Genomic DNA, 15,216 nt, shown 5'->3' on the forward strand with positions numbered 1-15,216 from the left:
TCGTAACAATCGGCTGGTATGTATGAGGAGATGCATGAACGTGGAAGAGGCGAAGAATGTTTGCAAAGACAGAGTGGTGTGGCGTTCTATTCTCTCTGCCTACCCCTGCGGAGAAGCGGCGTGATGGTTAGTTAGTTAGTTAGTTAGAATACCACAATTTCTTAAAATCTATTGTGACACATCTTTCGATGAAATTCAAAACGATATAAAAATGACTAAAGCCTTCCCCCTATTGTCTTTGTTGCCACTGATAAAAAATAAAATACAATGAATAAATTAATTAACAAAAATAAGTAACAGCTCCTACCCCCTCTTCAGCCTTCAAGTTTTCATGGACATAACTCTAAAATTTAGAATTAGCTTCACATACGGTGTTTGAAAATGACACGGAATGAAACTCTAAAATTTAGACTTAGCTTCACATACGGTGTTTGAAAATGACACGGAATGAAACTCTAAAATTTAGACTTAGCTTCACATACGGTGTTTGAAAATGACACGGAATGAAACTCTAAAATTTAGACTTAGCTTCACATACGGTATTTGAAAATGACACGGAATGAAACTCTAAAATTTAGACTTAGCTTCACATACGGTGTTTGAAAATGACACGGAATGCATCGAAACACGTGTCACAATAGATTTTAAGAAAAAGTGGAATTTACCAAGTAAACTTAAAATTTTAAAAAATGTAGGTGTGTTGGGATGGTTGGTACGTGAATCGAATGAGAGAAGAAAGAACGGTAAAAACAAATTATGAGGTAAATGTGGTTGGTAATAGAAGCAGACGAAATACAAGGAAAATTAGACATGATCAAATATTTCCAGTACTTGATAGTGATCAGGCTAGGTGTCGGAATAATCGGTGGGCATGTCGCTCACTCCTTTCAACAACGTCTTATGTAAAAAAAACTTGATTTTTCAGTAGATCGTTTTTAAAGTTTAAGAATATAATAAAATGTATTAAAAAATAAATATCAAGACACTTATTGAGCTTTTACTGTACAATAGATCTTTTTAGGTAAAACCTGAAGGTTTTTCTCCATATGAAAAATATTAAGAATTTTTATAAAAAATAATTAAACAATACCTTTTCTTCAAAATGCAAAATCAACACTTTCTGCCCTGTAGCGGGTAAATATTAAGTAAAAAATATGCCGCCTTTGCTGGGATATAGTACATTTTCTGGGCATTCCGAAAACATGCACAAGTGAAAATAGAGAATTTTCGATTTATGACGATGATGAAAGGAGTGCGCGATGTATGAGGAGTTAGAATGTGGAAGAGCCGAAGGTTGTTTGCATAGACACATCAGCAAGCACATCAGTATTCGATCTATCTTGTGTTTGTTTATAGTGCAATAGGTCTGCACTATAAGTAAACACAAGATAGATTGCGGGGAAGCGGCGTGATGGTTAGTCAGTAAATTAGTTAACAATGTGTCATATAAAAATCGAAGATTACAAACCCAACATAAATCAGGACACATTCAAAATATTGTGAAAGTAAATTTGGCTATCGAAAGATAATCGAAGTACTTCAGTATTCGATCTATACTGTGTTTACTTATAGTGCAACGTGTCACATTGTCCCGGATATAAAAACCGTAAATTGGTACAAACCCAACATAATAGTAATCGAAGTAATGTATTCAATCTATCTTGTGTTTACTTATGGTGCAATGTATCATATAAAAATCGAAAATTACAAACCCAACATAAATTGTGGAGGTCCTCGCTAAAAAGTTACATTTCCAATATGGCACTAAAAATCCTTTAATTGTAAATCTGTTCTGTTCACTGTATTATATAGAAATCTTACTTAAAGTTGCGACAAAACGTGACCAATCCTATGTTTGTTAAACCAATATGAAATCATTAAATCGCACTAAAACTTAACAATTTTAGAATTCCTGATTACTTCAAATGATTTATAATGGAAATGTAGCGTTTTTGAGAACCTCCATAATTCGGACATACTCAAAATATTGCGAATGAAAAATTGGCTGTCGAAAGATAATTTAAGCACTACAGTATTCGATCCATCCGGTGTTTACTTATAGTGCAATGTGTCACATTGTCCCGGATATAAAAATCGAAGATTGCAAACCCGTTTCGTACCCAAATAACGATTTCCTACCACGTGGCCGATGCACAGTTGGTTCACGACCAATCAATATCCCGCGACCTCGCACAAACTTGGCGTTCCAGCCGGCTGCCAGGGGAGCATGAGGAACGGAAGGGGGGAAGCGGGAGGGAGAGGGTCTAATCGCCGGTTTCCCTAGGAAAATGGGTCCTTTTAAGGTGCTCTTAAAAACAGTCGAATTTGGTGACTTATTGGGGTTGTTTTTTACTCTTTCTCGTCTAGGGATACATACCATACCATATAGTCGAATAAGTTATTGAAAAACGCAATATTTTGTGACTTTTTCCACACATTACTTCACTTTAAAACATTTGACTTTGTGAATTTTTGAGGTCCTTTTAAGGTGCTCTTAAAAACAGTTGAATTTGGTGACTTATTGGGGTTGTTTTTTACTCTTTCCATCTAGGGCTACATACTTTACCATAAAGTCGAATAAGTTATTAAAAAACGCAATATTTTGTGACTTATCAACACTTTTTCCACACTATAAAACTTTTGACTTTGTGAATTTTTGAGGTTGGTTTTTAACTATTTCTTATTAAAAATCGGGATATTTGTTAACTTACAAATATTTTTTCCATACACAAATTTTGATGTTACTTGTTTTAAGAGGCCCTTTTAAGGTTCGCTTTAAAACAGGCGAATTCTCGACTTATTAGGGCTGTTTTTTTACTCCTTCTCGTCTAGGGCCACGTATGATTAATTAAGTTACTAAAAAGCACAATATTTGGTGAGTTCTAAACTTATAAATCGATTCTCTTCAGAATTTACTACTCAATGCATTTTTTTTAAAGAAAAACAAACTCACGTACATAATCCAAGACTTTCATCGGCCAAAACGATTTAAAGACAAACGAAAAGTGCGCTTTCTCATTTATTTAAAGTTTCATTCGATGAAATCAGAATGACGAAATCAAAAGAACTTTTTTCATAAAAAATCTAGTAGTTTTAATTTATGTATTAATTTTAAATCAAACACAGATTTTTTGAGTCTACTAAGTTGTATTTTATTCACAAAAACACATAAAAATTATATTGTGACAATTGTTTCGCCTTGTTAGGGCATTATCAACAGTAGTATTATTTTGATAACCGCATACTTATTTTTTTTTAATTACCTAACGTCCGAGTGACTCTGAAATCTAGCTACGGCTTATGCAACACCGCTTATCATGACTCTACTAAGGCTTCAACTTTTTATGTTTCATGGCCTATGACTACTTCGTGAGTGGATTTACTCTTTATGTTTAAAGTTACTTTAATTTAATGTAATTCATGAGTGAAAATTCTAGGCGAAAACATGCTTTTGGCACCCCTGTGTGATGTATTCTACACTCGACCGCCATGTTGGGTTTGTGTGACGTTGTGACGTATGGCAACCCACGCACCGTATTTTATCTTGCCTCCCTGGCAACACTCGGTCTTATCGGCTACGGACTTTTTTTTACGTTTTTACGAGATGGTGTTTTGAAACGTGGGCTCTAAGCGTAAACGGAAATATTGGTTTGTGTACTAATTGTTAAATCAAATACAGATTTTTCAGAGTCTAAGTTGTATTTTATTGTTAAAAACACATAAAAATTAATATTTTGACAGTTGTTTCGCCTAGTTATGGCATTTTCAAACGAATGTGAAGATTAAAATTGCCCATTAACTATTGTTGTCTCCCGCAAATTATTACTGCAATGTTAAAACTATTACCTAAGCACCTTGAATTATATAGCTACATAAGGACCGTCAGTCCATTTAATCTTCACACTTCGCTCACTCCTTTCAAGAACGTCATATATAAAAAATCATCAAATTTCAGTTGTGCATATTTTCGAAATGCCCAGAAAATGTACTATATCCCAGCAAAAGCGGCATATTTTTAACCTAATATTTACCCGCTACAGGGCAGAAAGAATTGTTTATGCATTTTGAAGAAAATGTATTGTTTAATTATTTTTTTTAAATAAACTTAATATTTTTCAAATGGAGAAATAACCTTCAGGTTTTACCTAAAAAGATCTGTTGCACAGTAAAAAGTTCAGTAAGTGGCTTGATATTTATTTTTAATACGTTTTATTATATTTTTTAACTTTAAAAACATTCTCCTGAAAAATCAAGTATTTTGATTTATGACGTTCTTGAAAGGACTGAGCGATTTCACATACTAAACCTTTCGTATGGCGGACAGCGTGCTTCTTGAAAAGTGCTCAAATACTATTTTCTCGCAAGCATGATGAAATAAACATATTAATGTTTGTGATTTCTCTTTTTTTTCTTTTCCATTAAACCAGACTGAGCAACAACAGCGCTTGGATGGTTGTAAATTCATTACAACTGACCCCTGTCCGCACACATAGTGCATAGGACACTGTATCGAATTGGTGCAATGTTAATTTTATCGTTTATTGCATGAAGGCTAGGTGATCAGAACAAGTCTAGGATAATATTAAATTTAATTTTAACTATTTCTAAAAATCTATTGTGACACGTGTTTCGATGTATTCCGCATCATTTTAAAACATTTTGAAAATGATTTGGAATGAAAATGACACCGTATTTGAAAATAATGCGGAGTGCATCAAATCACGTGTCACAATACATTTTTAGAAATAGTGGTATTTACCAAGTAAAACTTAAATTAAAAATGGATTGATATTACCACAAAGCGTCTGCCCAATCGATCAAAGAAATAAATATTATGTTTCTATTTAAAAAAAATATATTTTAAAAATTATTATTTTTCCACTGTAATATTTATTCAACATTACCCTAGACTGGTACCTGAAGTGGATGGCTGATCACCTTTCCTTCATTTGTAAACGATCAAGATAACACTGCGTTTATATGAAGCAGTGCCCTATGCACCATTGGGGTGCGGATAAGGGTTTCATTCATTCATTTAAAAAATAATTAAATCAAAAAAATTAATGTATAATGTCTTTAATATTAATTAAAAATATTTTCCGTCCGGAACACACACGCGTATAAATTCATGTACGTACTTTAATTACGTTACGATATTGATATACTTTATGACAGCGGGATTGTAACACCTGTTTATTTATCATGTGTATATTCACAAATCAATTTATCGACCCACGCCGCGTGACGCAGCGAGAGGTACACGTGCGTGCGATCGATATACGGGACACCGGTTCAGTCACCGCATCAGCAGCTGACTGATAACGAACGATGGTATTGTACGAACATTTAAATAAGTAATGGGTGATTTTTTAAAAGCTATCGGAAATTTAAAAAAAAAAACACAAACGTCAGGAAAATGCATATTTTTTTATTTAAATCGATAGTACGGTCTATATTATTTATTATTTAAAGATTATTTCATTCAAATGTTGACCGCGGCTGCGCCTGAAATGGTCCATCCGCTTAGTCCAATTATGGCATACATTTTCCAACATTTCAGCCGATATCTCACGAATAAATGCTTCAATGTTATCATCCAATGCGTCAATCGAAGCGGGCTTGTTAGTATAGACATGAGCCCTTAACATAGCCCCATAAAAAAACGTGTTGGTTGTTTAATGTCCAACAATGTAAATTTGGTGCGAAATTTAGTCACAATAGCCCGAATAGCCGCTGCAGTGGATCGATTAAACTGACCATAAAATGGAAGAAGCGCGCGATGAATCTTCTTAACAGAGCACGCATTTTGATAATAAAATTCAATGATTTTGCAATGATTCTTGGTTAAATTATAGACCAAACTGAATATGTTTGACATGGACACAATACGAAACGTTCGCGAGCTGTCAAAATCAGTGTTGCCATAAACAAAGTAGTTAAAAAATCACCCTTTATAAGCGCATTCGGTCTTTATAAGCGCATTCGGCAAATGGGATTTTTTATTCATTCTTCTATCATGTTCTAAGTAAAAGTTGCAAGCCTCCAAAGTTCATATGGTATATACAAATGTGTAAAGGCAACTAGCCGTAACTCAGGTTGCGGCTGTTGGCGTAACACGACCCAAAGCATTCTTATAACTGGCCTCTATCATATACAATCACAGATTTTGCTCCATCTCTTTCCTCTACCGAGATATTCATTATCCAGATAGCCACAAAATTGTATTTATTTGATACATGTGTTGGCAAAAAGCGTGATTTAAAGTTAAATTTAAAGTCGTTATTCTCAAAACTACTGTTTTTACTTTCGGCCTTTGCACATTAATATATATATATATATATATATATATATATATATATATATATATATATATATATATATATATATATATATATATATATATATATATATATATATATATATATATATATTATATATATATATATATATATATATATATATATATATATATATATATATATATATATATATATATATATATATATATATATATATATATGTATATATATATGTATATATATATGTATATATATATGTATATATATATGTATATATATATATATATATATATATATATATATATATATATATATATATATATATATATATATATATATATATATATATATATATATATATATATATATAATATATATATATATATATATATATATATATATATATATATATATATATATATATATATATATATATATATATTATATATATATATATATATATATATATATATATATATATATATATATTATATGTACATTATTTGAAATATTATTTTTTTTAAATTAAATAAAACTTAAATGATCATCAACAAAAAATAACCAACATAAAAATATATAAATATATACTTACATACACACATATACGCATACTCACATCGGCTGTCCAAACTTAAAACACAGCAAGGGACATTTTTTTGCAGTCCGTTTTTTTTGCATTTTTGGAATAAGTAGAATCTGCTTAGTCCAAAAATGCAAAAAAAATGTACAAAAAAAATGTCCCTTACTGTGTTTTGAGTTTGGACAGCCGACATATTATGTAGACGGATTTATTTATGTGTGTTTACTAAACCTTAACGTTACGTGTATAAGCCTCTTAGGCTCATACGGTATAAATATTTTTTTAAATAACGATATACTTAAAGTGAAATGAAGTGAAGTTAAAGATTCGTAAATATATACATATATATACATTAAAACATAAACATACACATATACATATACACACATCATTAATTTTATTGTAAATTAAACCTTGACGTGAAGTGTGCAAGCCTCTATGGTTCATATGGTAAATATGTTATTCGAAATACATAAATAAATACATACATACATATATATACATAAATACACATACATATAAATAAATTTATTATTATTGTTTATTCGAAACCTTGAAATGAAGTGCGCAAGCCCCTAACGTTCAAATGGTTTATTAAAATATAAATAAGAACCTCACATAAATGATCAAAATAAATAACAGAATATCAAAAGTAAAAAGATATATAAATAAATACAAATAAACACACATCCACACATACATACATATTTACATATTTATTCGAAACGTTGAGGTAAAGTATACAAGCCTCTTTGGTTCATATTATATATATTCATTTAAAAATAGTAAAAAAAGTTATCAAAATTGTATTTTTTATACTTTGATTGGACCAATTTTTTCCCAAAAATTCACCATCAAACATCCCTTCTTACATTTATTGCGAACGCGTTAGGCATTTTCTAGTCACCCTGTGTAACTAAATAATGCGATGATAAATGGTGTGTGACGTATCATGCATATTAGTGTGGGGTACGTAAAGACCCCCGTTTCTAATGAAAAAAAACTACCCTATTGTGACAAACAGGGGTTAAGGAACTTTGTACTGAATGGACACATCTGTGCTCGAAACACGAATCGTTGTTTATCAGCTGCTTGTGATAAAATACCCCAATAAATTATCAGGTCATTATTTCATATAACAGTAATTTATTATTTAATATATGTAACTTTAATATGACTCTTATACGGCTGTGAAACATGGCACCTTACAAGAGCCCAGAGCAGCCATGTACTAATCTTTGAGAATAGGTGTCTGCAAAGAATTTTAGGCATGCTGTGGTTTGACTTTGTGAGGAATGAAGAGATAAGGCGTAGGACGCAGCAAATCTTGGTCACAACTGTTGTCAAGAAAAGGCGATTCAGTTTGCTTGGTCATGTACTCCGCATGCCTCCTGAGAGCCGCCATCAAGCTTGCCTCTTTTACAAGGCGTCAGGTTCGCGCCGCCCAGGACGACCACTGCCAATTCATCGGCAGTTCTCGTCAGTACTTCGGGACGCGGATCTGACTTGGGAGGATGCAAAGGAGCTGGCAGCCGACAGAAAAGCTTCGAAACAGTTTGTGGACTCCATATGTTCCACATAGGGAGCGGATATGATTTAGTATAATATATATTATTACAACATTATTTTGCTACTATTACTACCATCACGCTGTTTCGCAGCAGGGGTAGGCAGAAAGGTGGAACGCCACACTCTTCTGTCTTGACATACACTCCTCGCTTCCTTCACATTCATACATCTAGTCATACGTGCCCTCCGATTGCGCAGACTTTTGACACCGTATATATTAGTTTTTTTAAACAAAATCCGAGTATGTGTGCAATTTGGACAGTAGCACATCTCATGAAATTATAAAAAATCCAATTCTGAATGAAGGATTTTTTGAAAGCTTCAAAATCCGTCTAATTGGAGATTTTTTAAAAAAATGGTAATGTAAACAAAATGTTTTATAAAAAAAATCTGTTATTTCTCTCTTTCCCTCAAAAAAACTATTTTTCCCATTGAACTGATTCTAAAAGGGGATCTCACGTATGTTTGATTGGTGTAAACTATATATGTATGTACTTCATAAATTTCTGAATCGATGGTTGCACTATCAGTCATACTTCCGAATCTATTAAATAAAAACCGGCATATAAAAGTAATCCACCAACATTGCGTATATCTTTCAAAAATTAATGCTATTTGGATGGTCCCTGAAGCGCAGGAGATCACCTTGTCGTCATGTTAGTAACGTCAAGATAACACTGCGTGAATACGATGCGGTGCCTTATACGCCATTGGGTGTGGATTAAGAGTATGAAGAAGAATGTTGTTCAATTATATGCAGAATGGTGAACGTAACACAAGTGTATAAAGTGATCATAATGCGCCCTTTAGGTTATTTTTCACGAAAACTATTATTATATATTTTTTTGTTTAAAGGAATAACCCGGAAAGCGTTTATTTTAGATGCTTGTCTGCAGGTAGGATAGTAAGGACAGGGAAGGTAAATGTGAAAAATACATCACAAACACCCAGACCAATTAAAAATAAATCTTTCTTGAATTCATTTTGCAATTGGTGGGAATCGAACTCGCGACACCGGTTTCGCAGTCGAGCGTCTACCCAATTACGCCACGGCGCCTGCCTTATTAATAAATGATAATTAATAAATGATGACTCAGCATTAAATACCGAGAAAGGCACTGTGTGATTTTTCCTATTATGAAAATATTTGTCATTTTCGTAGGTTTTTTTTTTTTAATATTACGACTATTTGTAAGTCTCGGTGTAAGTTTTTAGGCTCGATTTGAGTTATGACTGCTTTGGATTTTATTACTTCTGCTTCCAACACCCTCGTATCGTATATTCCGTACTATTTCCGAGTGAAAATGACGCATAAATTGTCGTAAAACAAACAAGATGGCGTCTGTAAAATTCCCGTTCACCAGAAAACGTAGCCAAGTGTACAAAGCGACCCCCGACACCCACCCCTAAGTTCGGCAGAGGAAAGGGGACGGAAAATACTAGGTTTTCCTTCTCTCCCAGCTAGGTACGAACACCAGTCTCTATTTGAGTACTTGTTCCTTGAATGAAAAATTGATTTGTTTATATTTTAACTTATAATAAAAACTAATATACGTCGAATCATTGCACTACACTTGTTATAAGCATTTTATTCTTCGGTTTTATACGTTTAAAGTAAACGCCAAGTGCTTGGAAGTAACTTGACTGCGTAATTTTGAAGTGTTAAATAATATAGTTCTCTAAATAAATTCATGAAATGTTTTAAATATTAATATTTTAGACAGTTTTTGAATAAATATATTACGAGTTTAACAATATTTTGAATGGGAAATATACGAGTATAATGAACTGTTAAGATTCGTTATAATTTAAAATACACAAATTAACTGTGTATATTTAATAAAGTAATGATTAATTTTGTTCGGTTTTTATAATTGTTTTCCAATGGTTCAAGGTTGCGTTTGAAAAATATTAATATGTCATTGTTTGCATATGATTTTTGGGGTCGGGTGAAAGATTGTTCCAAAAGACTCACCTGCTAGTCTCAGAGCGGACATCCTTTGAAATTCGGGTTCTTGTAGCCACTTCCACATTCTCCTAAACGTTTCCCTTCCCGATTTGAGTTTGGACCACGGCTTGGGATTCCGCAGCAGATCCGATAATGTCCCTTGGGATCTGCACAACACTCGCTGAGCGAAAATCGCCTGCGGTATACTATAACGCTTGAGTTCCGCACTAATTCTTTGAGCTAAGTCCTTCGTGTTGATTTCTTCGGCGTCCGAGATGGACGCTGACGTCAGAATCTGCTTTCCGAGGAGGGGCTGAGGACTGGGGGCCGGAGGAGGCGAAGGGGAGGGGAGGAGCTGCTGAGGGGCTTGGGGGCTCGAAGGCGGCGGGCTGTGCAGAGACCCGGAGAGGGGGCTCAGAGGAGATCTTCGGCCTCCCAGCTCGCGTTGGTACGTGGAGTCGTACGACGCCGGCGACATGCTCTTGTGCGGGCTGAGCCCCTCCTGGCTGTACCCCGGAGGGCTCAGGGGGCTCCTGGCCAGGCCGGGGGACCCGTACCCTCCGGGGGACAGCCCCATGGAGGGGAGATACGGAGACCCGAGGTTCAGGCATTGGTTGTTCTGGATGACCGTGAATGAGCCCGGCCCGCCATGGTAGGCGAACTTGTCGCTGACTGTCGATATGGGCGGCAAGGGCAGCAGCGGCGTCAGCGTGGCGTAGGACGAGCCGGCGTCGAAGCCCGGCGGCGTGAGGCGGCCGTTGACCGCCGTGAGCGTCTGGTAGGCCGGCTCGAGGCGCAGCGCGCCCCCCAGCAGCTCGTCGGAGCCCGCCTCGGACAGCTTGTCCTGGTCGGGGGCCACGATCACGGTGAGCCCCTCCCTCTCGGGGGCGACGATCACGTCGCGGCGGCGCGGCCCGCCGTCGTCTGACTCCATCTTCACCGCGCCATACTCGCACTGCGCGCTATTTGTGCACCGGGTTATCAGGGGCGCATGACGCGACCTCACGCGGCGGCGGTCGGGCAGCGTCTACTCGCCTACTCCCGCGGCGTCTGTCCTCCTGGTAACCACAAAAAACTAACAACCCTGGCAAATTTCGCCCACTAGCAAAAACTTTATAAATTACCAACATTTCACCATTATTTTCCTCTCTCCCTTTTACCACTAAGCCTTCTTCTTCTTTACCTCCCCTTCTTGTTGAATTCTCTCTGGAAGGGTGATGACGCTCCCCTCGCTTTAGGAAGTGGTCTCTCCCGAACAATGCGCACGCGCGCGACCCTCTGATATCAGCTGTCCATTTCATACTTGCACCGTTATCGCGCGAACGAAAGAGACACAAGCACTACAGGATGTTAATGAAGTACTTACATAAATTGTACATAATTTTTTTCGTTTTGAGATATGGCTATAATTTTCGTTTCGGCAAACTCTTTGTGTTAGACGAAATAAAAATGTAGTCATTTTTTTTTTAATTTAACACAACTCATGATAGAAAGAATTTCACGAGATCTGAGGCCATTTTTGTCGAAAATCTTATGATATTAAACAAATATTTAAAATACAGCGGCATACACAATTCTTCTGGTAAAATGGCCAAAAGTCTTTTTAAAAATATTATACCAAAATAAAATGAGTAAATTTGAAAATAATGATTTTTCATTCTGATTATATTCGGGTATATTATTCACACTTATTTTAATATAATAAATATTATTTTAAGTAAAATACATATTTTCATTTATTTATTCGGCAGTCACTTTGTGGTAAAACCTGTCCATTGTTTATTTCAAATTTTACTTGTAAATAACACTTTTTTTTCTTTTTTATTCATTTAATATATTTACATTTTTATTTATAACATAATACATTTGAATCATTTATACATATGGAGAACTTTTATATTTCGATTCGCAGAGCCTCTCCATAAAAGAGTCTGTGCTCTTGTGCTTGGAAAGGGACACTCGTGGTTTAATGTTATATAATAAAAGATATAATGGTTTTTTTATATATATTTTTTTAAGATTTAAATGTATAGAGCTTTAATTTTTTTCTTAAGGATTTTCATATTATCAATTTTTTTTATTTCTTTAGGGAGTTTATTGAAATGTTTGATTGCCAAATATTTGCAGTTTTGCTGAAATTGCTTGGTGCTTGGTGCATTTTGGAGTAGAAAAATCGTTTGAGAATCTCGATGATAAATTTTTTTGTTAAATTTAAATAGTTGTCACCCTTTTTGAAATGGATTCTATATTTGGGACTTGAAATTTTTTAAATAATAATTTTGTTGGAAATATACACTAACACTATTTCTTAAAATCTACTGTGACACGTGTTTCGATGCATTCCGCATCATTTTCAATTACCGTATGTGAAGCTAATTCTAAATTTTAGAGTTATTACTTTATTTAAATTTTATTTTCATTTTTATTTATCATCAGATGGAACATAGACAATAGGGGGGATGTTTTAGTCTTTGTCATACATATTGTTAATTTTGGGTTTATTGTTATTTGTATTTTTATGAATTTCTATTGTTTCAAAATGTTGCAGTTTATGGCTTTTTGTATTAATTATTTTTAGGATTTCTGCGTTATTGTGGTTCAATTTGTGATCATTTTCTACTAAATGGTTAGTTAAAGTTAAATTATTAATTAAATGGTTAATATAAATAATAAAACGCTCCTACACTCTCTTCAACCTTCAACGTCCCAAGGAAAAATTTAAAATTATTTTCACATACGGTATTCGAAAATGATGCTGAATGCATCGAAACACGTATCACAGTAGATTTCACAATAGGTAAGAAATAGTGGTATTTAAAAAAATTATTAAAAAAAAATATCGCTCACTCCTTTCAATGACGTCATATATCGAAAAACTTGATTTTCAGGAGATTGCGAGTGTTTTTGCCTAGAATTTTCACTCATGAATTACATGAAATTATAGTAACTTTAAACATAAAGAGTAAATCCACTCACAAGTAGGCATAGGCTATGAAACTTATAAAGTTGAAGCCTGAGTAGGGACATGATAAACGGTGTTGCATAAGCCGTGCATAAGACGTTAGGTAATTCAAAAAAAAATTCAGGAGATCGTTTTTAAAGTTTAAGAATATAATGAAATGTACCAAAAATAAATATCAAGCCATTTATTGAACTTTTTACTGTGCAACAGATTTTTTTAGGTAAAACCTGAATGTTTTTTCTCCATTTGAAAAATATTTAGTATATTTAAAAAAAACAATTGAACAATACCTTCTCTTCAAAATGCAAAAACAACACTTTCTGCCCTGTTGCGGGTAAATATTAAGTTAAAAATATGCCGCTTTTACTGGGATATAGTACATCTTTTGGGCACAACTGAAAATTCACGATGTTGGTGTCTATTGAGATATTTAATTTTAGAAAAGCTTGATACACACAAAAATATATATTTAGAAGCATGAATTATGCTCGAAATTATGATTCGATTATATCGAATTTTTTTGACTACCCTGTTTATACAAGGCTTGTCCTCAACACGATATTAGTTATCTCATTTTCCTTACGAATTTTCCTTCTGTCTGAGAGAGATGCCAATTCCATTTTCCTCGTATGCCATCCGGTTCTCGCACTATACTACGACACGCGCTAGAACGGGACGCCTAACAGTCCTGGTTTTCCGCGCTTCGTCTCACTTCCTCGAGTATATTTCAGATTCTAAAAGTGAAATGAAAATTCTAAGGACTGCGATTTGTAGCGAAAATTACGATTTTCCGCTGTGCAAAAGACGGAATGCCCTTTTGTGCATTTTTAAGTAAATAAATAATCAAAACGTGTTTAATATTTTAGCTAAATTCACAACATTTTGATGTGTCCGAATACTTATGTTATATATTTAAAAATATGACGGTCGTCAGCCCCGTAAATGCCCAGACTTCCATATTCTTCTTCATCTTTGATGAGATGTCAAAAAATAATTATTTATTAAATATTAAAATCGAACACTTATCCTTAGAGTCTAAGAAATTGTATTTTATTAATAAAAACACATAAAAATAAAATTTGTGACAATTGTTTCTCGTTGTTGGCATTTTCAAACTAATGACAATAGTTTAAAAATGTTGAACAATTGTCACAAAGTTTATTTTTGTATTTTTAATAATAATGTACATTTTAGTAGGCTGTAAAAATCAGTTTAATATTAATATTTAATATACAATATAAATTAAAATGGAGTTCTACAAATTAAACGCCAAATTTTTAACTTAATCCAAGTATTTCACAAGATTTCTGTAAGTCCAAATACTAACAGAAATCTGGGTTTCATCCATTTAGGAGTTTTTTTTTGCAATAGTATATCTTTAAAATTATTGTTCAGTCTTTTATGTTGGATTATAATATATTGAATTTAACACACATGGGTGTTGTGAACTCGTATGTACTGTTCATGAGATATATCTCGGTGTTTTAAAAATTTAAGTAGTGCGGTTGTCATGGGTAGAATGGTGAATGTTGCACGTACGTGATCACTTAATCAGCCAATGACAGGTCATAAGCCCTGTAAATAGCTCGACTTCCATATTCTTTTTCATATATGTTGAGATGTCAAAAAAAAATATTTTGATAAATATATTATCTTCTAGAACACTTTCCATTCATCTACATAACACTTTTTTTAAATTATATACATAATATGTATAAGTATGTGGTCCGCCTCCGTAGTGTAATGGTCAGCACGCTCGGCTACTGTTCTGGAGGTCCCGGGTTCGATTCCCAAGGGGGGTAAAATAAGTGATTTTTTCACTGTAATATTTATTCAATATTACCATGGACTGGTACCT

At 33.9% G+C, this 15,216-nt stretch overlaps 1 protein-coding gene across 3 annotated transcripts in view; it reads right to left on the reverse strand.

The window, feature by feature from the left end:
* onecut (homeobox protein onecut) overlaps positions 1–11,402 on the reverse strand; it is a 33,561-nt gene extending 22,159 nt beyond the window's left edge. For all 3 annotated transcript variants that reach the window (XR_015838256.1, XM_088267343.1, XM_088267342.1), the window contains exon 1: positions 10,424–11,402. Coding sequence is in view for 2 of the 3 variants with exons in the window: in XM_088267343.1 (XP_088123469.1) it covers positions 10,424–11,330 (907 nt within the window). In the remaining variant the exon portion in view is untranslated. The remainder of the gene's footprint in view (positions 1–10,423) is intronic.
* Between the last annotated feature and the right edge of the window lie 3,814 nt (positions 11,403–15,216).

Source organism: Brachycentrus maculatus, unplaced genomic scaffold (assembly GCF_059751285.1).
Source record: "Brachycentrus maculatus isolate JH-2025_06_01 unplaced genomic scaffold, ASM5975128v1 h1tg000293l, whole genome shotgun sequence".
NCBI classification, from domain to species: Eukaryota; Metazoa; Arthropoda; class Insecta; order Trichoptera; family Brachycentridae; genus Brachycentrus; species Brachycentrus maculatus.